Below are 23,133 nucleotides of genomic sequence, written 5' to 3'. Positions count from 1 at the left end.
TTCGTGCCACATCACAATCCCCCTGAGCACCCGTGCCACACTGCAACCCCCCTACACAGAGCACCCGTGCCACACTGTAGCCCCCGCCACAGAGCACCTGTGCCACACCACGACCCCCACACAGAGCAACCGTGCCACACCACAACCCCTCCCACATAGAGCACTCATGCCACACCGCATCCCCGTAAACAGAGCACCGGTGCCACTCTGCAACCCTCCCCCCCCACCCCCCCCACAACACAGCACCGCTGAACACCACAACCCCCGCCCACAGCCGACCACACGGCTCTCCCTCCACCCTGCTCCGCTCCTAGCGCTGGGCGGGGAGGAGTCCTGGGCGGAGCAGGAGAGACCGGAGCTGCCAGCGCCGCCGCCTCTGCACCGGGGACCCGGGAGCCGAGCCCAGGACACGGGGTCCCTCGTGCCCGCAGCGTCCATCGGCAGCGCGGAGCCCAGGGGGATCTGGAGCCTCGGCCGCGGGGCTGGCCCCTCCCTGCCCGGTAGGCAGCGTGGGACAATAGCTGTGTATGTGTGTGTCTGTCTGTCTTTGTGTGTGTGTGTGCGCGCGCACGCAGAGGATGGTAGGTGTGTGTGTGTGTGTACTGTGTTTGTATGTTTGTGCGGAGAGGATGGTGTGTGTGTGTGTGCGTGCGCAGAGGATGGTAGGTTTGTGTGTGTGTGTACTGTGTTTGTATGTTTGTGCAGAGAGGATGGTGTGTGTGTGTGTGCGCAGAGGAAGGTGGGGGTGGGCACCGGGGTGTGCAGAGGATGGCGGGGTGTGTGTGTGCGTGCAGAGGATGGTGATGTGTGTGTGTGTGTGTGCAGAGGATGGCGGGTTCTGTGTGTGTGTGTGCTGAGGATGGCGGGTTCTCTGTGTGTGTGAGAGAGGATGGCGGTGTGTGTGCGTGCGTGCAGATGATGGTGATGCGTGTGTGTGTGCAGAGGATGGCGGGTTCTGTGTGTGTGTGTGTGTGTGTGTGCTGAGGATGGTGATGTGTGTGTGTGAGACAGGATGGTGGGGTGTGTGTATGCAGATGGTTGTATGTGTGTGCTTGTATGTTTGTGCAGAGAGGATGGTATGTGTGCGAGAGAGAGGATGGCAGGTTGTGTTTGTGTGTGTGTGTGTAGAGGATGGTACGTGTGTGCAGAGGATGGTGGGTTCTGTATGTGTGTGCGCAGAGGATGGTGATGTGTGTGTGCGCACAGAGGATGGTGGGGAGTGTGTGTGTGTGTCGAGAGGATGGTGGGAGTGTGTCTGTGTGGGGTGTGTGTGCAGAGGATGGCAGTATGTGTGTGTGTGCAGAGGATGGTGCGGTGTGTGTGGGTGTTTTTGGGTGTGCACAGAGAATGGCACATGCACAGAGGATGGTGGTGTGTGGGGAGGTATGTGCACGCAGAGGATAGTGGTGTGTGTGCAGAGGATGGCAGGGTGTGGGGGTGTGGGTGCAGAGGATGGTGGCATGCATGTGGATGTGCGCATAGAGGATGGTGGAGTGTGTGTGTGTGTGTAGGCAGAGGATGGTGCAGTGTGTGGGGTGTGTGTGCAGAGGAAGCAGTGTGTGTCTGTGTGGGTGTGTGCAGAGGATGGTAGGGTGTGTGTGCAGAGGATGGCAGGGTGTGTGGGTGTGCAGAGGACAGTGGAGTGTGTGTGTGTGTGTGTGTTTGTGCAGAGGAAGGTGGTGTGGGGGTGTGTGCCAAGCATGGCAGGGTGTGTGTGTGTGTGTTTGCAGAGGATGGCAGGGTGTGGGGGGGTGCAGAGGATGGCGGGGTCCATATCCCTCTTGGTCGTGCAGTGAGGGAGCGGGGCTGGCCCTGCCGCGATGCTGGTGGCTGCGGGTGTGGTGGGGCCATGCCCTGGGCTACCTGTGCTGGGGGAGCGGGCAGCGAGTGCAGCTTGACTCCGCTCAGGTGGCTCTGGGGCGACCTGACCCCCTGCGGCCAGCGGGCGCCGAGGTGTCTGGGCCCGGGCCCGGGCCCATCCCCTCTGCGGAGCGACCCAGCCCCACCCTGCAAGTTCCAGCAACCTTCCTCCTCACCCTGCCCCCCAGCTCCTCACACTGCTTCCCAGCCCCTTGCCCTGCCTCACAACCCTGCCCTGTCCCCTCCCTACTCCCAGCCTCCTGCCAGCCCCACAACCCTGTCCCTGCCTCCCAGGGCCTGCCAGCCCCACAACCCTGTCCCTGCCTCCCAGGGCCTCCCTGCCCCCATCCCCTCCCCACCTCACAACCCTGCCTCTGCCCCGTCCTCTCTCTGCTCCCAGCCTCCTGCCCGCCCCACTACCCTGCCCCCGAGTCCCTTCCCTGCCCCACAACCCTGCCCCCGAGCCCCCTCCCCACAAACCTGCCCTTGCTCCCAGCTCCTCACTCAACCCCCTGTCCCCTCCCCACCTCACAACCCTGCCCCCTCCCCGCCCCTATTCCTGGCTCCCTGCCTATAAACAGTGGCAGCTTGGCACGTTTGGAGGCAGCTGGGTGAGCTGTGGGGTCACCAGCAAGACCCTGGCCCATCCTGGGGCGAGGGGGGCTATTCAAAGTCAACCTGAACCATTACTGCTCTCACTGCTGATGGGATCCCCTTGGTGTAGGGGGCTCCTGCGTGCTCGGGGTGTGGGGGCGGACGTGGGCATGCTGGCCCTGCATGGCTCAGGCTAGGAGGCTACTGTAACCAGTTACTGGGACTGACTCTTCTCATCCGGGCAAAACCAAACCAAGAAGAACAACCTGCCCCAGCCAGGTGCTGCTGCGTCCAGCATGGGGCACTGCGGGAACAGTCCCGCCCCAGCAGAGGACTCTGCCCTGGCCGCAGAGTGTGCAGGGATGCCCACAGCTTGCTGGCCTGGGGGGACCAGCAGGGAAGGGGGCACCGTAGTGCCAAGACTAGCGTGGTGCGTGCAGCGTTAACGGGACCATCTGGCAGAGGCCTGGCCCCATGTGGGCTGTGCAGGCTGGCCTCCTGGAGCCAGCGGGGACAAGGCAGGAGTTGAGGTGCTCAGGGCCACAGAGCAGATTTCCCCCTCGGAGCAGCTGCACAGAGGCGCTGGGGTCTCTGGCTGATGGGGTGGGGGTTTTGCAGCCCTCAGGAAGCCTGGGTGGGCATCCTGGCCTCTCACCTGCCCGGCCTGGAGGGCTGGTGCCAAGGGAAGCCAAGGCCTTGGCTATGAGGGAGGGGTTTGCAGCTCTGCTGGAGCTGAATCTATTTCTCGTCGCTTAGAAACGAGCGTGCTAATGCCTGTGCTGTGTGCAGCCTGACGCTCAGTGGAGGGCACGGCTGGGATCAGCATGGGCACAGCTCTGCTGCCTGGCATGGATACAGGGGAGGGGGGAGCAGCAGCTGCGGGGCATTGCTGACTCCCACCCTGGCGGTGGGGGATGCTGCTATTCCATCTCTCACCCCTTCCAGAAGCCAGGCACCCCTTCTGAGCCCGACTCCCCCTTCCTGGCAGGCAACCCTTTCCCCTCGTCCTCAAGGAGGTTCTCCTTGGCACAGTTCCCCCCTCCCCCACCCCTCACTCCATTGCCAATGTTCGGCAGCCAGCTCCAAACTGCCTCTGCTGGGGGGTTCCGTGAAGGGCCGCGGTGCAGCTTGGCCCACATATGCAGGGCTACAGGCCTGGGCATCCATTCCCTGCCCTGCAGCTCCCAGCCCAGCTGTACCCGGGGGCCCCAATGGCACCCAAGCCCGGCTGTCTCGTATTCCTCAGCAGTGTGGCTCCCAGGGGTTTGGGGTGCTAAGAGCTGATGGTGTCCTGGAGTCCTGGGGCCAACCCGCTGGCAGGGCCAGCAGCTCTGAGTGCCCATGTGAAGGGCCAGGTGGGAGCGTGGGTGGCCAGGACACAGAGTGGGGCCCCACACACATAGTACCAGGAGCGTACCCATTAGCTTCTACAGAGGGAGCCCTGTGCCTGGCAGGACTGGGCCATAGGCGCTCGGGGCACAAGGTGGCGCCCATCTCTCTGGATTGGCTCCTTCGGCAGCAGAGGGTCTGACAAATCGCTGCCTTCAGGCTTCTCTGCTGCCAGCCTGTGGATTGGGCACCATGTACCCACGGCTGGCTTCCCAGCCAGGCCCTGGCCCCTTCTGCACTGGATCCCTGTCAGGGCCTCGCCACGTCCTGCAATGCCAGCAGGGCACGCAGCCCAGCCACACACGGCAAACCTGAGCTCCCGCAAAGCCAAAGGGCAAGGCCCTGCCTGCTGCTCCCCCAGCCCAGCCCCTGAGGGTGCTGTGCCTAGGAGGGGAACATGGGAAATGGGCCCTATGGCAAAGGGAGATGGACTGGCCGGGCTGAGTGAAACAGTGTGTGATGGTTACTGTTTTCTCCTGCCCTCCAAACCCCTGCAGCCCTCAGCCCCCCATGTTACTGAGCCCCCCAACTCCACTCCAGCCCCTTGCACCCCCACATTCCCTGAGCCCCCCAATCCCACTCCAGTCCCCGGCACCCTCCACATTCCCTGAGGCCCCCAACCCCACTCCAGCCCCTGTACCCCACTCATTCCCCGGAGCCTGCCCACATCCCCTGGCACTCCCTTGGTGGTGGGAGGCAGTAGATCATGGCCAGGAGGAGCAGCGGGGCAGGGGGAGGGATTTCAGAATCAGAGTTCAGTTTGGGGCTGGCCAGGCTAGCTTTCAGGGGCAGCCGTTCCTGTGCTTGCCTGGGATCCAGTCCCCGTGGGCCCCCCACGTCAGCCAGCCCCAGGCAGAGCCCAGCAGCCGATCCCTGCTGGGAGGGTAACGCTCAGGGCAGCACGCCGGGCACGGCCAGACTGTTGCTAAGGCAGGGTCCTGGGTTACCTGCCCGGCTGCTCCAAATTTGAGTGGCATTGAGACCTGGTGCACAGGGGCACAGCTGCGCTCAGATTTGGCCAGGCCACACCAGCAGAGGCGGGGCTCTGCCATTAGCGCCCAGCTCCAGTCAGGGGCCGAGGCAGGGGCATGGGTCCCCTGCAGCCCAGCCTGACTGCTGGCACCGCACCTAGCCTTCCCCGCCCCAGGGGACGGCACCGCTCGTGCTGATGGCCCCGCCCGGAGCCTGGCGCTGACGTGCCTTTTGGTCCCTCTTGTTCCAGGTGCTGGGGGTAGCGCTGGGATGAAAAGACGCACCGCCACCTGCTGGACGCTCCTCCTGCTGGCCGCCGCCTTCTGCGACAGCGTCACCTGCAAGGGCGGGCGGGGCGGGGCCCGGGGGGCGGCCCGTGGCAGGGGCATGGCCCGCAGCCGGGCCAAGGCTGCCCCTCGCTACGGCTCCTCGGGAGCGGGGCTGCGGGTGGCGGCAGCGGCGGCGGCGGGCGCGGCGGCAGGCGTGGCGGCAGGAGCGGCCCACAGGAGGATGAGGATCTCTGGGGAGCTTGGTCCAGATGACGGCTCCGAGTTCCAGGAAGGCAACAGGACGGGCAGCGGCGTGTACAGCTACCGCTCGTGGACCTCGGCTGCCGGGGCCCAGGACACGGCGCACCTTGCCATCTCCTTCTGCCTGGTGACTGGCTTCTTCCAGCTCCTTCCCCTGTAAGGGCCTGTGGCGCCCGACCGACCCTCCCCGTGTCGGAGCCTGCAGAGCGGCAGCACCCTGCTGGGGCTCGGCAGCACCAGCCCCGTCCAGCTGCGTCTGCCCCAGCCCCCTGCAGGCCAAGCGGCTCTCCCGCCTGCTGCGGGGCCGGAGCAGCCTGCGCTGCCCCGCGGGCTGGAGCGGGAGCACCTGCCAGTGAGACAGCTGGGGCAGTGCCCCTAGGCCTGATCCCGCTGCAGCTTTGCCCTTGGCTGTGGTGAGGGCAGGTGGTGCAGCAGGGGAACCTAGCGCAGCAGCTGTGGGTGGCATGAGGTTGCCAGGCACTGCCATCACTGCCGCTTGTGACGGCCCTACTCATGCTGATTGACATGGACATTTCCCAAAGCACCGGCCCTGCTAGCCTGTGCCACGAAGGGAGGGGCTTGGGCCCACAGGCTAAGGCAGAGCATGAGGGGCAGAGCCTGGGCCCACAAACCGGGATAGGGCCATGTGTCCCAGCCCCAAGGAGCTGCTGCCAGCCCCGTGCCTCGGGGCCCCGCTCTCCTGCTGAGACATGGAAGGGAGGCCGGAGCGGCCTTGTGTGTCCCGTGGGGGCTGCGGTGAAGGCCGGCTGGGGTGAAGCTGCGTGGTGAGGGAAGCAGCTCCACTCCTATGCCGGTACCAATGCGGAGCAGGATCTCCTGGCCGGGGGGGGGGAGAGGATCTGGGACTCTGGGCCAGCCTGTCCGAGCATGTTGGGGGGCTGGAGCTGGGTGTGAAGCAGGATCCAACCTCCCCCTGGTTTGAACCCCAGCCGCTGGCACTGGCTCAGGCTGGTGAGGATGGTGCCAATTGATTCCACAGCTGGAGGCAACGATTAGAGCCAGCCGCTCCCAAACCAGAGACGAGCGCCCTGGCTCCTTCACACCCAAGGACCCTCCTTGCCCAGCTGCCGTCTCCTCGCCACTCACAGGATCCCCCCAGACTGCCGGACATTGGCTGAGGGGGTCTGACCCCCACTGACCTCAGCAACGCCCCCCCCGCAGGACGGACTGGCTTCCGCGAACTCTCTGCCCAAACGAGGCCCGTCGAGCCAGGCTGCTCGGGCGGAAGGCCCGAACAGCACTACCGGCCATCGCCCCACCTTGGGAGCCGCTCAGCCTGCAGGTTTGCCCTGACCGGGCTGCGCAGCCACACAGAGCCGTGCTGCGTTCCTGACCCAGCCGCGCCACGTCCCAGCCAGCAAACATTCCGGCTGCTTCGGTTAGGGCCGTGGAGCGGGTGCCCGTTACAGCACAGGGCCAGCATGGGGAAGGGTGGGCTCAGGTTCGCACATACACCAGGTCAGTCTCTTGGTTTTGCGTGAAGACCACAGTGCCTCAGCCCCAAATCCTCCGCACCTAATCACAGCGCAGCACTGGCACGTCAGAGGCGTTCCGGGAAAATCAGTCCGTTGGCGTTTGAACTGCTGATCCGTCAGAAATTGGCCCCAGAACGAGTTCCCGCTCTAAATGCCCTGATTTTGCAGGCCCCTCGAGCTTGAGAACGACACAGTGTTGGAAGCCCAGAAGGCACGTGGCAGAGCAATCAGGCGGGGGGAGGGGGAGCCCATGAGCTCAGTGCTCCTTTCTCCTGCCTGCGGTCACTGCCGTGCGCTCCCCAGCTCCTAGCCCCCTTCCCCCCACTACCTTGCACTCCAGGCCCAAGGGGCAGTCAGGTATTAACCCTACCTCCTCTTACTATGGGAAGATTGCACAAGGTCACTTCAAGCAAGTTGGGACTAACACCCCACCCTCTGGCATGGCCGACCCAAACTCAGCCACGCTGCCTGGCAGAGTGACTGTGCCAAATATAGGCACTTTGGCTAACCTGTCCCTCACCATGAGATGACACTCCCCTCCAAGAGCAGGAGCAGGACCAAGAGTCCTGTGTCCTGTATTCCCACGCTGTCTAGCCAATGGTCAAGTGTCCATTTCCTCCTCGAGAGGCCAGTCCCCAAAGGAAAGCCGGTGGCACCGGCAGAGCTGCGTGGTAGGTCTCCAACAGGCCAGAGCTCAACCCTGCTGGCTGCTGCAGCAACCATGGTTCCCAGCCTGTTCTGCGCTATAAATGGCAGAGCCCTCAGTGCAGTCACGTGTCCCACGGTGGCGGGTCAGGGGTGAGGCTCATGGGCCTTGGCCAGCAGCTGTGCTGCCTGCTGTCCCACTGGTAGGTTTGGGAAGCTGCTGCAGCAGGAAACTCCTCCGGTACCAGCAGCAAGTTTGCCAGGGAGCTCTGGGCACTGGCCGAGGGAGAAACTGGGCTCAGGTGACCGAGGAGCTGATGGGGGAAGTGCAAATGGGGGGGGGAGGAAACTGCCCCCAGTTCCACTGGGGGGCAAAGAGGGCAGGAAACAGGCAGATCCATGTGGGGATCCAGATTGGTTGGAAGCCAGTTCCAGTCACCAGCCCTGCTCTGGCTCCAGCCCCAGCCAGCAGCCAGGCGGCCTTTCCCAACACAGCCAGGAGTTAATATAGTCTCAGTCCTTGCAGCTTTTCCACAGGCGGTGGGGGGAGAGTGCTCTTCCCAACATCCAGGGGGCTCCGGCCTGGAGGGGTGCAGATCCCCCTGCTCTACACAGGCTGGGGGAGGGGGCTCCATGCTTCCCACCCACCAGGCTCACCAGCAGCCGTCCATCAAACAGCTTGGCCTCCCCACACACAGTGGGGTTTGCTGCCTGACACTGGCACAGACGCGCAGGCTCTGGCCCCTGAAGAGCACGGGGAGGGGGCTGTTCATGGAATCACTGCACTTGGGGGCACAGGGGTTCTGAGCTTTTATTAAAAAATGCCCTCTACATTTTGGACCAAACTCCCCCCACTCCCACTTAACCCACCAGCAGCCAGAGGCAGGGTGCAGGCGGTAGATTGGCATTGAGCTGTTCCTCAGTGCCCTAGGACTGGTGGGGATCCCTCCACACCCTGTGTGGCAGGCTGGGCTCTGGGCAGTGTGTGTAGACAGGCCCCTGCTTGCTGTATGTGCATGTGAACAGGGTAGTTATGACACCCCCTCCTCCCCATGCAGAGCCCTGCCCCAGCCCCTTTCCCAGGCCTGATGCCAGCTCGCCCAGCAAGCAGGAGGCCACGTGTACTTGCACTCACCTGTTTTTAATGTTCCGTGTTTGTAATGGTTTTATACGTGTGTTCACAGTGACGTGGAAATAAAGTCTAGGAGGAGAGTGTGACTCAGTGAGCTGTGGGGGGGAAGACTTCATGTGATGGAAAATCCCCCAAGTGCCTGGTCAGCTATTCCAGGCGTTAATTGGCCTCACTGTTAAAAGCGTGTACCTTATTTCCAGCCGGAGTTTGTCCAGTCACTGCTTCCAGCCCTTGGAACTAGGGTAGCCGTTGGATTTAGGAGCTCTCTCCTGGTAGGGATCCCTACCTCAGGGAGGTTGACGGACGCGGTGATCAAGCACAGTCTGGTCTGCAAGGAGGACTCCTGTGTGATACCCTGCCCTGGCAGACTCAACCCCACATGGAGGCAGCTCAGCTGGGCCCAGCTACTTCACTCCCCAAGGGGCCTAGTGGCAGCTGCACAGGGAAAGCAGCCAGCTCCTGTGGGGCAGCATGAGAGGTGCTGCACTGTCCCCTCAGTCCTTGCTTTGCCCGCCCAAATACAGGGGCAAATGACACTACTCTTGGACAGACCACTGCCCACTACAGGAGGGCCCTCAGGGGCTCTGCAGGAAACTCACTCTCTGCCTCTGCCAAAGAACAGCTGTCCTATGTCTGCAGGGAGGTACGAGCCCTGCCATTGCAAGATCCACCACTTACATCAGAACCATGTTCACAATCTCGGCTTCCATCACTCCCACTGGGGCCTGCAAAAAGAACCATGGAAGTGTGACCTGAATGTAAGACACAGCCTGAGCCCATTGCTCTGCGAGGGGGGGGGGAGCTGCCCTGAGTATGACTGATATGGCAATGCTGCTTGAGTGTGCAGAGAGCCTGAGCGCCTCGCTCTGAGGGGAGAGCTGCCCTGAGTGTGACCGACACAGCGACACTGCCTGAGTGTGCAGAGAGCCTTAGCGCCTCGCTTTGAGAGAGGGGAGCTGCTGCTGCCCCTCGGGTTGTATCTGAAACCTAAAGACAATTTACATCACAACACTTAGCTCCCCCCACAGATCACTGCAGCACAAACATCCAGCTCACACGCTTGCCCCCAGTACCAGCCTCTGAGAATGCCAGCGACGCAGTGAGGTCTTAATAAATACCAATGTGGTGACAAGGTGGAACTGAATTTAATGGCCAATAAATCCCAGCAGCAGAGGGCTTGGATTTCATTACATGTGCCCCAGTTTTTATGTTAAACTAAGCTGCCACCACACGCTGTACCTGCTCTCAGAGTCCAGACCCAGCACCTGGGGCTTGCTGGCACTGGAGAGCAGTGGGCTGCCAGCTCTGCGGCAGTGACAGAGCAGACGAGGGTTTGCCTGGACACAGCTGGAGCATGTCTCTTTAAAGGGTCCCTGGTGACCTGTTCTTCCAGGAAACACAGAGGCTGGCTCTGCCCACGGGGGCAACAGCCCAAAGGAACATGAACCTACGCCAGGGAAAGGAAGGGCCCTGAACTGCCCCAGGACCTCCCTGCCCCCGACAGAGGATGGGGGAGTCCATGGGCTACGGTCTGTTCACAGCACGTCATCTCTGGGGATGACGGGCAGGCAGAGCCCACCCAAGCAATGATAGGGGCCCTGGCTGGGAAGCCAAACACAGACCCACACGAGGGCTGCTCTCCTGGTCACACCAACCCCAGAGCTCCATGTGCATGGGGCAGGAGGAGGAAACAGCTTGGGCACTGCCACATCCCGCTTTGCCTGTGAGCCACCTCCATGCCATGATCAACCTGGCCAAGAGGATGGTGGCTCGCCCTGAGGCCAGGCACTCTCAGCCCTCGGTGGGCAGCACTAAGGGGACAAGGCAATGGCTGAACCCACTGGCAGGTCTCTGAGTGCCCCGCACTGGCAGGTGGGTCCATCCTTCCGCTGAGCCCGAGCCAGGCGTGGGGGCTGGGCAAGGCTCAGTCCAACAGCACCTGGCCCAGCTCCCCCTTGCGGAAGGTGCGCAGGAGTTCATAGGCGGCTGCAGGATAGTCGGGCGCAATCACGTTCACATCCCCTGCAAGAGAAAGCAAAGGCTGTAGGTGAGGGGGGAGCTCATGGCCCAGCCCCTCGATGGGTTCCAGACTGTACAGACACTGCTCCAAAAGCAGGCCAAGAGGGAGGGGAGGGAAAGGAGCTAGCCCGGGCTGGTCCCTGGGCACTGCACGGCCCTGGCTCCATGCAAAGGATACAAGAGGCTCCCCCACAACACAACACACCAGGGCTCAGAGATCCTCCCTCCCCGCACCCACAGTCACCAGCCTCCATCGCCCCAACGGGCAACTCCTGCCAGCCCCCACTGCTCATCCTGGTGCCAGTCCCACGCCCTGGCCACACCTCTTGAGGCGATCACGCTGAACAGAGGGTCTGCAGTCGGCAGCAGCTCGGGCCCTCCTACCCCACCCCGCGCACCTTCAGGCTGGGGCACTCCCCCAGAACCTCCAGCCAGCAGTGGGTGGGGCATTCCCCTTCTCTCCCCCACCCACCCAGCTAGGGGGCTCCCTTGTCCTGCCCTCCCCCCTTGGAATCTCCAGGTGGCATGGGGCACAGCACTTAGGCACCTCCCGCCAGGCTCTCTGCCCAGCATGGGGGGGCACTCAACTATCCATCCCACCCCACCCCCAGCTGGCTCTCACCTGTCCCCCCACGGGGTCCCAAGCCTGCAGGGGCACTCACCTGTCCCTGTGAGCACCTTCACTTTGTGCTTCTTGCCCAGGTTCAGTGCCACCCGCTTGAGCACGCTCTCGATGTCGTCACTGGGCTCTCCCAGCCCATAGCGCTCCACGTAGCTGTGCCAGGGCAGCGAGAGCGGGTTAGCACCAAAGGGCAGGGGCAGAAGTACCAGCCAGGTCAGGGCAAAGGGCAGCTTTCCTTGTGCAGAGCACCTCACCCAGGGGCTGCAGTGCCCGAGTGGGGGCCACTGCCGCAGCGCTCAGGGTGCTCTGGAGCGTGCAGAGGGATGGTGTGGCTGCAATGCATGCAGTGCCTGCTCTGGGGCACGGCCAGCACCCTCCATGCCCCGGCTGACCAGCCAGCCGCATAGAAGACAGGCCCCATGTCCCTCCGGGCTCCTTTTGGCCCCACCAGTCACCCGAGCAGCTCTACCACCACCTCCTAGAGACCGCAGGGATTTCTGCACATTCCTACCTGTGCGGTGTCCCCAGCTGCCACTCTACAAGGGCGGCTGCCAGCGCCGGCCGGCTACGGGGGCCTCAGGCAGTGAACACCTTGCTGCTCTGGCATGGAGCAGCAGGGCTGATACCTGCCCTTTCCAGGTGGGAGCCTTCACTAGCAAAGCCACCCAGAAGCCCCTGCAGATCCGCTAACAAGGAGGCTGGCTGTCCCTTTCAAGCCATGAGCGCTGTGCCTCCCAGCGGCCAGAAGAGAGCACTGAAGGCACCAGCAAAGTACAGCAGAGCTTCAGCTGATTCTGGGACAAGAGCTGCATTTTGTTCAACAGGTGCCAGCTCTTGCCAAGGCTTTAGGCCTCAGCCAAGCACAGACAAATTCATTGCTGGAAACGAGGTTTGTTTCCCCTGTGCGTCAGTATGGCTAAGGTGGGTACTGAACTTAGACTTTTATGAAATGTCTGAAAGTTGCTGCTCACATCAATCACACTTGTCCTATCTTTATTACATGATCTAAGATAAATAAGCTTTTGCTTTGTAACCGTAAACTGTTTGCGCTCTGGAATGGTGAGCCTTGCAGGATGTCTCCTGCCCAGAAGGCAGGGCTATCAAAACTAAATGAGCCATTGTGGAACATCACAATACAAAGACTTTGTTGATTGTCCCTTCCACATCCATGAAGAGGCCACAAAGGAAATAAAAATAGCGAACAAGAAAAACGTGCATCTCATTTGACTCTCCCAGGACTGGAGCCACAAAACAGAAGCAGAGATCCGCAGGGTCAACCTGGGTTAGACATTCTGTGCTGACAGATCACTACAGTTCTGTCACCTTTAAAAACCATAGGCACACATCATGTGTGTCTATACGGTTGCCTGCTTTAACCTTCTAAGAGCTCTAGCATTTCTTTTCCTAGTTAATGCATCATTCGTTAGTTTACCATAGGCTTGGCTACAAGTGTTGTCTTTGGCGTGAGATCTGAGGTACAAACGGGACTAGCAGCAACCCAAATCTTTTGTGATCTTTGATGTAGAGCAACCAGCCTTCACGAAGTCCAGCTTGCCTGGGTGGCACGGCAGACCGGAGAGCCCAAGGGGACTGTCTGTGACTCCACAGTAAGGTTGTTCTAGTTCTTCAGTTCACACTTGTTACTGGGTTGGTACAATCTAATTAGAGACCGTATTACCAGCCTGGGGTGTCGGCCTGCTTTTGACAGTCTGCCCTGAGGTTGGCCCTCAAAGTCATGCAGCGTGACACTCTGCATACGACACGTTCTGGGCACCACTCCATCTCCTACAGCCCCTCCTGGCAGCTCAGTGCGGGGGCACCGCCAGCCAGGCTCACATCAGGAGCGGACAGACCCTCCGCTCTGGCAAGGAGTGCCCCCGCTGCAGGAGCTTCCCTGCCAATAGTGTGCACAAGAGCAGACTCCAAGCAAGAGCTGAGAGGTGGCACTGGGGAGACATAGGCAGGAGCCAGCCCCCACAACCAGGGAAGCCCCTGGGGTCTCAGTGCATGAGCCCAGCCAGCTCCACCCCCTGGCCCCACAGCAGCCAGGTGCTCAGGAAGTGCTCACCTGAACTGCTGCTGCTTGTTCAGGGTGTACAGCAGGTAGTCGGCCATGATGTCCTCGCCCACCAGGTGGTCCCGGATGGCCCCTATAAGAGACAGAGCAAAGCCTGAGTGCCATCCATGCAGGGCAGAGGCCAAGAGACAGCCCCTCTGCACTGGCCTGGGAGCTGTGCCTCGACCCCTCTCCCACAGGGCTCCAGCAGTGCGCTCAGGGGCCGGCTTGGCCAACCTGAGACTGTGTGCACAGGACACCTCCGAGGCGCTGCTCCCGCGGGGCCACCCTGGGCACAGCCAGGCTCCAGCCCACGGCGCCAGGCACAGTATGGAGGCAGCCACTGGCCTAGTAAGAACTCCCCAGGGTGGGGAGATGGGCCATTCCTACTGAGCTCTAGAGCCCACAGTGCCCCCCTCAAGCCCCGGGCGAGAGCCCCAGCAGCTGATCTGGATGTTCACCAGCTGCAGCTCACAGTCGGTATGGCCAGGCGGGGGAGAGGGCCAGGGCAGACAGCTGGGCTGGAGCACATGCGCTGGGTGATGCTCCCTCCTCCAGACAGCTGGGAGCAGCAGCCGCCTGTCCCGAGCTGGGCTCCTCAGGGTAGGGGACAGGCAGTGGCTCTGCCCCAAGCACCCAACAACAACAACAACATGTCTCAAGGCAGGGCCCGCGCTGCCTCCACAACTCCCTGCTGCCTGGGTGGAGCGTGCCTCCCTCCCCCACACCGTGCCCATGATCATGAGTTCCGGGGATTCCTCTCTCAGCCCCAGCCGAGTGAGGACAGGCCCTGGCCAGAAGCAGCTGCAGCTCCAAAGCTCTTCTCACCACACAGGGCCAGCTTCATGCCTGTCTCCACGCTCTCTATTCTCGGAGCCAGCACTCCAGGCGTGTCCAGCAGGTACATAAGGGGCCTCTCGGAGACCTAGACAGGCAGAAGCAGGCTTGTTATGAGGCCGTACGGGTCAGAGAGCAGAGCCCAAAGCAGCACTCTGAACAGCACCAGCATGAACGGAGGGGACACTGGCACTTCCAAGCCGATTCCCCCCACCAGCTGGCTTGGGAACGGCATGACAACTCTGTGCTCCACCAGCCCAGGGAAGAGACTCTGTGGAGCACAAACACTGGCACTGGAAATGGCCCATTATAACCAGGCACCCCAGCTCCGCCCCAGAGGATCCCTCCAGCAACCTGCCAGCAGCCCAAGGGCCAAAGCAAAGCACAAAGCAGGGCAGAGCCCAGCCCCCTCCTACCCGGGTCACCCGCAAAGAACCACACTGGGCTGGCGTTGTCCAGGACCTGTCCTGGCAGGCAAAGAGGCCCAGGAGGGTTCCGCACCAGGTGTGGGGTACTGGCGCTTTGGCTCTGCTAGGGGGATGAATGGAGGTGGGTTCGGAGCTCCCAGCCCTTATCCAAATGGGTGAGATGCTGAATCCTTAGAGAGCTCTCCCCCAACACCCCTGGGGCTGCTGGAGGGGCCCCAATCGTCAGACAGTCTGCATAAACATCGCCTCCCTCCTGATGCCAGCAGATCTTCTAGAGCCAGTTAAGAGAGGGCCCGAACCCAGGATCACTTCCTTTAAAGGTGACCTTTACCAGCAGTGCAGTTTGCAGAGACTACAGATCCTGGCATACACTTCATTACAGCCCTGGGGACCTCGCCAAGCAGTCCCTGGGACCCAGCCCCATACTCTATCACTATGGAGCGACCGGGAGGCCTTGCCTGGAGAACACAACCAGGCAGCACCCCACGGTTACTTTGAAAGCTACCAACGCTGTGTTGTCCCAGGGGTCTCTTAACCCGGCCACCTTCTGACCATTTCAATTGAATGGCTACTGGCCTCACGCAGCCCCTCGCACTGTGCACACACTAGCTACGCAATGCAAGCACACACATGCTCTGCCCATGGCCAGCACAGCGCCCCGGCCGGCCATGCTCAGGGGCACAGCTCCCAAGGATAGTACCTGGATTCTGGTAAGCACGGCCTTGGTGATCCCCGGCTCGCCACCCACGCGGGACGCTTTCCCTTCAGGAAAAGGAGAGGCCCAGTCAGCTGGAGAAGGAAGGCTCACTCTGGCCTGGCCTGCTCCCAGGGCAGTGACGGAGCTTTGCCACTGGCCTCACGGCGCAGGGGTGGGCCCTGTGCATATCCGAGAGGTCTCCCAGCCGTCCCCCTGATTGTTGTGCCTCATGGGACTGAGGCCCCGTTCAGCCAGCACCTGTTCTCCAGAGAACTCAATGGTTTCTCTCTCACTGCTCCTAAGGGAGCTCTGCCAGCCCCTCTGCATCCCTCATCAAACTTCACAGCAACGGCAGAGCAGCTGCAGAGAGGGGAACAAGGGCCCAGCTCCCCCTGCTGCCTCTGGGGCCTCCCAGCTAAACACTGGCTAAGCCCAGCCCTGCTCAGCTTGGGTCACTGAACAGCCAGGGAAAAGATGCAGCCTGCAGGGCCAGTTCAGCAGCTGGGAGAGCCAGTTCCCTGCAGGAGAGGGTTGAACCACTAGGAGGTCTGATGAACCCGCCCTAAGGCCACCTCAAAGCCCCCAGCCCTCCAGGGATTTGTGACCCACAGGCAGGGGGTGCTCTCCCCCCGAACCACGGGGCGCAATGGAAAGGCACACAAGGAAGTACCCTTTTTGAGGTGCAGCCTCCGCATGGAGTTGATAAGGGAGGATTTCCCCACATTGGGCACCCCGATCACCATGATGCAGTACTCCACGTTCTGGAACAACAGGAAGGGAGATGGATGAGACGCGCCCTCCCTCGGCAGCAATGCCAGGCAGCACCGCGCCAGGCTCCCCGTCCCACCCAGCCAAGCCCCAGATCTGCCAGCTGGCACCACGCCAGGCTCCCCGTCCCATTCAGCCAGCCCCCTCCACACACCAGGCAGGGCAGAGCTAACAACAGGAGCGTGGAAGCGTCAAGGCAGATTAATTTGGATCTGCATGGAAACCAGGAAAATCATAAACCAGACATGCCAGGGAATGGAGGCTCGTACAGTTCATTACACTCCTGGCTTCAGCACAGCCTGGGAGAGACCAGCTGGAAGCCCAGGCCACCAGTGGAATGTTTCCATCTGAAGAGAGAAGCCAGACTCTTCTCCCACTCAGACCATGGAAAACCAGATTCACTCCACTGGAGTCAGCTGCTCAGCACTGACTCTCACGTAACCAGGAGCAAGACTGAGCCCCAGGAGCTGAGTGCATGCTGGGGGCCCTGCAGCCACCAGAGCACTGTAACTCCCGCTGGCTCCAGTGGGGACGGAGGGCGCTCAGCACTGAGAACCAGGACCTCTTCAGGTGCCATCTACACGTCTAATGTGCGTGCAGGTTCCCAATCAGTGTGTCCAGCTGGACAAGCCCTTTGCCCACGTGGGGAACTGGGCAGCAGTGTGGGGGTCTCACTCGCACACTTGCCCCATTCTCACTCTGGCCCGTTAGCTGACCTCAGCTCTCTGGTAGCGCTGGCTGCTGCTGACCAGATCCGTGACGAGAGGGATGACCTGCAAGGCAATACAAAGACAGATGTTAAGCAAAGCACTGGTGGCTTTGTCCTGAGAGGGTAGTAACCTGCTGTTAGACTCCCTGGCTAGCACAGTGCTGATACGAGAAGCCAGGCAGAATTCACTGGCAGGACAGGCGTGTCTCCTGTTGCAACTCACCAGCTAGTGGGAAATCCAGGGACTTCTCTGCAGCTAGCCTGTACTTTAACACAACTTTAAATGGCAACTGCTTCCAAATGAAGGTGCTAAGAGGATGGACAGAGACACAGTGGGGTGAGCCCTTCCTAGCCAGCTTTCACTTCCAGCTGTGTTCAGAGAACAACTAATGCACAGCTTTAATGCATGCAAAGCAGGGGATGTTCACACTGGGGTGGTTTTGTTCCACATAAAAGGCAAGACTCTCCTCTGCCCTCCACAGGGCGGATGCCAGCTGATACCGAGCTCCTTCTGCATGCACAGATCTTCCACTGGCAGGGCAGAATATGGGAGCTGAGGACTCCCCTGCAGGTCTGAGAGAAGCGCTTGGCCATAGATGTGGCTGCATGAGCATTAGTGTCACTTTAACAACATTTAAAAGAATCAAAGCTTGACCCCGATGTCCCTGGCACGAGTGCTCAGATCCTACTTCTGCATGTATTGCAACGGCCATGCCCACCACTAGGGGACTGCTCAGAAAAGCATGCTGTACGGATGCCAGCAGGCAGCGCTGCCTAGTGGTGTCTCAGCAAGCCCAGGGGAAGGTGCACTCAATGTACGAGTAAAGAGATGCTCGAGTAAAGATGAGAGATTCAAGCTGGGCTCTTAGATCTGAAGTCAACAATTCCGAGGCGGCATCATCTAAAGCGGAATCCTGTAGTAAAAACGTAGGGCAGTCACTAATGGGACCTGATTTCACCGAGGCGCCCGGGGCGCTGAACAGCTGAGTGCAGCGCGGCTTGCCCTCAGCTCCAAGCAGTCACATTGTAGAGCAGACACACACCGAAAGGAATTGCTGTTAGAAGAGACAGGGGCTGTTACCTTCTTGACATTTTCATCTTTTACGCAGTTTGTGAAGAGGATGTTTTTGAGCCCTTCCTGCTCCAAGCGCGTCAGAATTCTCTAGCAAGAAATGAGAGAGATTTCCATGTTAGAGAATGCAGTGGCCCACAGTGACCCCTTGCCCCGGTCACACAGGGCAAAACGACGGTGAGGTTGCTCAGGCTGGAGCTAACTGGGGTGAAATGTGCTGTAGCCATCAGCTCTGAGTTACCATTTGCAGAGAAGACACAATGCTAAAACACAAACATCTGTTCAGCTCCCCACTACCTGTCTGGAAAGCATGAATGCTGGCCAGCTCAGAAAAGCAGACAGGCTCCTGTGGGAGGCCCCCCTGCTCTGTGCCTCCCTTTCCCTATCAGTAGAATGGGGATGACAACACTCAGCCAACACACCATAGCTCACAGGAATGCAGTGAGGATCAGAGAGCGTTACATGGCCATGCTATCTACAATGGAGACTGCAGGCTGAATCCAGGATCGTTCAGCCAAGTGAGGACAAGGGGTATATGACAACAATGACAACTCCACTGCCTCTGCCACACAAGGACCCCAGCCCCATGGTGCCTCTACCCTGGCCCAGAGGGCAGCTCTCTGGCCTTAGCCTCACTGCTAGACTGCCGAGAAGACAGTGTGCGAACGGATGGTTCAAACACGGAGCTAGTGGCAGATCAAGCCAGCAGCAAGGGTGCCCCGCCCAGGTCACTGAACAGCCAGGTATCACCAGTGGGGATTACTGCCAGCTGGGTGAAGGAGACGCCGATGGGGAACCTATCTCCCCCACTGCACCCATTGTGTGGCTGGGGGCCCCTAGCTGGACGGTCTCCGTAAAGAGCTGCAGCTGGCTCAGGCCCTGTAAAGACGTGGCCTGTTTGACAGTCGGGGGTGTTGGATCTCCTTAGTGCCATCTTGATGGACTGCTGGCCGCATCCTGCATCCGCAGCCTAGCGCTGGGAGATGGAGGACTAAAGGAAGAAGGAACAAGGGATGTTGATGAACTGAAAGCCGTACTTAATACCTCCCCGTTTCAAACACTTCAACTATTTTTTTCTTTTCTTCTGGATCTTTAATAAAAGAATGTTTCATGGTGTATTTGCCATGGCACTAAGCAAGCTGAGGCCTCTGTATACCAAACTCTGAACCTTGTTTAACACTGTTTAATGTTGGGTTCTGTTAACACATTTGGCCTATAGATTCCATCTGCATTTATACAACGGATCCATGGATCCGTGGACTGGTGCCAGGGCCTCCCCTGCCAGCGGCTTGACCGGACCACGCTCTCAATAGAAACCCCAATTCTCCTGTGATAACAGGAAATACAACTGCACAAGGCTCCTTGTAACTGATGGGCATTGCCTATGATAACTCCAGAAAACCTGCTGCCCTGCTCGGATGTGCCACGTGGTTAGTACCATCAGGGCAGGTCTATACTTAAAACGCTGCAGCGCTTCAGTGAAGACGCTACTATGCAAACGGGGGATCTTCTCCCACCGGCGTAACTAATCCACCGCTGTGAGGCGCATTAGCTAGATCAACGGGAGAAGCCCTCCTAGCGACATAAAGCTGTGTGCAAAGGGGGTTAGGTCGGTATGACTGTGTTGCTCAGGGGTGTGGATTTTTCATGCCTGAGCCACATAGTTATACCACTGTACGCTTGCAACGTAGACCTGGCCTCAGCCCAAACATTTACTTTAGATTACAAGGAGAAGTTGCATCAGTGAATTAAACGGCAGGATGGTTGTGAAGAGTGCGAGGAGAAAGACTTTAAACTCGGTTCTTACTGCTTTGTGAGTCAGATCAGCCAGGTCCATTTTGTTCAGTACAAGCAGATGAGGTCTGATTCCCAGGGCTTCCTGGAAGGCCGGGTTCCGGCCTGAGAATGGGATGTGCCACCGTTAAGAAAGCCAAACAACTGAGATACCCACAGTGACAGGAAAGGGCCCAGCCTGCAGAACTCTGCCCCATCGGAAACAAACTCTCACCTCTCAAAGTCACAAGGCAGGTTCCTGCAGCCCTGTCAGCACACCGTGCCACTGCAAGAATCATAGAATATCAGGGTTGGAAGGGACCTCAGGAGGTCTAGTCCAACCCCCTGCTCAAAGCAGGACCAAGCCCCAACTAAATCATCCCAGACAGGGCTTTGTCAAGCCTGACCTAAAAAACCTCACAGGAAGGAGATTCCACCACCTCCCTGGGTAATCCATTCCAGTGCTTCGCCACCCTCCTACTGAAAAAGTTTTTCCTAATATCCAACCTAAACCTCCCCCACTGCAACTTGAGACCATTACGCCTCATTCTGTCATCTGGTACGACAGAGAAGTCTAGATCCATCCTCTTTGGAACCCCCTTTCAGGTAGTTAAAAGCAGCTATCAAATCCCCGCCTCATTCTTCTCTTCTGCAGACTAAAAATCCCAGTTCCCTTAGCCTCTCCTCATAAGTCATGTGCTCCAGCCCCCTAATCATTTTTGTTGCTCTCCGCTGGACTCTTTCCAATTTTTCCACATCCTTCTTGTGTGGGGCCCAAAACTGGACATATTACTCCAGATGAGGCCTCACCAATGCTGAATAGAGGGGAATGATAACATCCCTTGATCTGCTGGCAATACTCCTACTTATACAGCCCAAAATGCCATTAGCCTTCTTGGCAACGAGGGCACACTGTTGACTCATATCCAGCTTCTTGTCCACTGTAACCCCTAGGTCCTTTTCTGCAGAACTGCTGCCGAGCCATTCGGTCCCAGCATGGGTGCAGGGGATTCTTCCGTCCCAGTGCAGGACTCTGCACTTGTCCTTGTTGAACCTCATCAGATTTCTTTTGGCCCAATCCTCCAATTTGCCTAGGTCCCTCTGTACCCTATCCCTACCCCCCAGCATATCTACTACTCCTCCCAGTTTAGTGTCATCTGCAAACTTGCTGAGGGTGCAGTCCATGCCATCCTCCAGGTCATTAATGAAGATATTGAACAAATATTTCAGGGAGGGAGGCAGTGGGGACCGGAGGGAGGACATTGCAGTGCAGTGCAATGGGGACCGGCTTTGGGAGGACATTGCAGCCCAGGGGCTACACAAGGTGCTGCACAGGGGGGCAGGGCTCCAGCCAGGCCACCTGCTCCAGCCACTGAAGGATATTCGGGCATCGTGCACCTCGATAAGGCAGTCCACCTTGCGCAGCGTCTCCTTCATCCGCCGCAGGCCTGCCGAAGTGGAGCCGGGTCAGCTGTGCCCACCGAGCCTGGCCGCCAGGGGAAGGGACTGGCTCAGCCCCGCCAGTGCTGCCCGCAGCTCGGGCCAGGCCCCGGGCAGATGCCCCGCAGGCCTGGCCTGAGCCTGCCTGGCCATAATAAGGCGCCTGCAGGAGCCGGGACTTCCAGCGGGACCCCAAATATTGCGAGAGCCGGGACCCCGGGCATGTTTAGTCCCTGGAGAGCGACGAGACCCCCCCGCGGACCGATCACATCGGGTCTCTCCCCCCCCCGGACTCAAACCCGCTGTTCGGGGCTGGGACGGGCTCCCGCGTATGCTGCGGAGGGGGAACGCGGCAGGCTCCGCAGCGGGCACAGAGGCGGCTCCCCCCCGCCCCCGCCCCCGCCGGGCGATGGGGGAACAAGCGAGCCCCACGTCACAATAAGCCGGCAGATGACACGGTTCCTGTGGCAAATCCCTGAGCCGCCCCGGGGCCCCCCGGGGCAGAGCGCTGGAACCCAGCCCCGTACCTTTGGCCATGTGCCCGGGGAACCAGGCGGCCACGTCCCGGCCGCCGAAATTGAAGCGCTCCCGCCAGGCCCGCAGCGCGCCCGCCGCCAGCCGCATCCCGCCGCCGGAACCCACCAGCCGCCACGGGGGAGCGACCCGGAGCGCGCAACCCGTAACCCCCCCCCCCCGCCAGCCAGCTTCCGGTTCCGGCCGCTCACAGACCCCGCCCCCAGACCGCTCAGCCGGGCCAGAAGTAACGGGAGGAGCGAAGACGTCACGACCAGAGCAGCCCCCTGATAACCCTTCCACTAGCGGGGATCCCTCATCGCCCAGCAACAAGACCGTCATAGGCGCATCTTGCCCCGCCGCTGCCCGAACGCTGGGGGCCCGCGCTGTGGTGTGACCCCATTGGGGGCCCGGCTATGTGACGCAGATGTTAGGGGTGGGGCTTTGTATGTGTGTGGAGGGGGAGGGTTGGCGCGCATACGCTATTAGGGCGGGGCTTTGGCGGGGGTGGGTCAATGGTGGCTGCTCGTGTGTTGCCGGAAGCGGCCTAAGGTGAGACGGCGGCGCGGGCGCTGCAGTTCCGTGACCTGGAGGGGCCGGGCGGGCGAGCGGGCTGGTACCGGGGGTCGGGCTGTTTCCGGTGGGCACGGCGAGGGCTGCCGGTTCCGGCGGCCCGGGCCGGGCGGGCTGGTACCGGGGCCAGTACTGCGGGAGGGCTGGCGCCGGGGGTGGTAGCGGGAGGGCGGGGCAAGGCAGGGTCCGGACCGCTGCTCCCGCGGCACTCTCTCTGTCTCTCTCCCCAGGCAGCGATGGCAGAGCCGCAGCGTGAGAGGCAGCCCGGGTGTGGCACAAGGAGCACGGACTCGTCCCCTGGCCTGCCGGGCACATCCCCCCCCGCTGGGACAGCAGCCCCTGCAGCTCCCCCCGCCACGGTAGCGCCCCCTGGGCCAGGCCCAAGCCCCCCTCCCAGGGCCGCTCCCCCCGTGGCGCCCCCTGCCATGGCATCACCACCTGTGCCAGGCCCAAGCCCCCCTGCCAGGGCCGCTCCCCCCACTGCATCTGAAACAATATCCCCCAAGCCAGCTGAGGAAACGCCCGTGCTGCTGGATGATGTGCGGTACCAGATCGCGTGCACCAACTGGTACTAAAGCTGTCCAGCACCACAGCATCTGGAGGGCAAGTCCCAGACCCTGGTGCGCCAGGCACCCAGGGATACAGATGGGCTCCATGTCGTCCCCAGGAGCACCTGTGTCACTGTCCCCCTTGAAGATGACATCCTGCGTACTGCTGCATCTGATGCTTTGAATAAAGAGCCAGGGTCAAAGCTGCTGAGTTCCTGCTCTTTTCTCCTGCTACTAAGCTCCCAGTTCTACCAGCCTTCATGCTGATATCCCCAAATCACCAGGACAGCGACCCTGGCCGTAACCATGGGGCTTTACTCTCTCCCACAGAAACTTTCCTTCCCAAGGGGCCATATCCCCTCTCTCCCCTGTGCACACGTGTCCTGCCTTCTTGTGCTTTGTACGCTAATAGAGCACACTGTGCTGACTGCACAGCTTGCGGTTTTCAGAATCAAATCCA

The 23,133-nt window shown here is 60.5% G+C and overlaps 2 protein-coding genes across 3 annotated transcripts; one reads left to right on the top strand and one right to left on the bottom strand.

Moving 5' to 3' along the window:
- The first annotated feature begins 260 nt into the window (after window positions 1-260).
- SPRN (shadow of prion protein) lies at window positions 261-8,936 on the top strand. Of its 2 annotated transcripts, XR_012640277.1 has the most exons (3): window positions 261-500; window positions 5,066-8,481; window positions 8,598-8,936. XR_012640277.1 is itself a non-coding variant. In XM_074958599.1 (2 exons), the coding sequence occupies exon 2, from the start codon at window positions 5,086-5,088 to the stop codon at window positions 5,503-5,505; it is 420 nt and encodes a 139-aa protein (XP_074814700.1). In that variant the 5' UTR covers window positions 261-500; window positions 5,066-5,085; the 3' UTR covers window positions 5,506-8,936. The 2 variants fall into 2 exon arrangements, 1 of the variants encoding a protein (XP_074814700.1); XM_074958599.1 differs by having other exon boundaries at window positions 5,066-8,936.
- Window positions 8,937-9,741: 805 nt separating this feature from the next.
- Window positions 9,742-21,933, bottom strand: MTG1 (mitochondrial ribosome associated GTPase 1). Its single transcript, XM_074958598.1, has 11 exons — window positions 21,567-21,933; window positions 20,983-21,047; window positions 19,634-19,738; window positions 17,836-17,916; window positions 16,762-16,818; window positions 15,948-16,038; window positions 15,281-15,342; window positions 14,144-14,240; window positions 13,328-13,409; window positions 11,300-11,412; window positions 9,742-10,640 (listed from the first exon to the last, which is right to left on the bottom strand). The coding sequence occupies exons 1-11, from the start codon at window positions 21,892-21,894 to the stop codon at window positions 10,543-10,545; spliced, it is 1,179 nt and encodes a 392-aa protein (XP_074814699.1). The 5' UTR covers window positions 21,895-21,933; the 3' UTR covers window positions 9,742-10,542.
- Between the last annotated feature and the right edge of the window lie 1,200 nt (window positions 21,934-23,133).

This window comes from Natator depressus, chromosome 7 (genome assembly GCF_965152275.1).
Source record: "Natator depressus isolate rNatDep1 chromosome 7, rNatDep2.hap1, whole genome shotgun sequence".
Classification (NCBI taxonomy): Eukaryota; Metazoa; Chordata; order Testudines; family Cheloniidae; genus Natator; species Natator depressus.
Note: the sequence above shows the minus strand (reverse complement) of the source record. Positions and strands in the feature narration are given on the sequence as shown.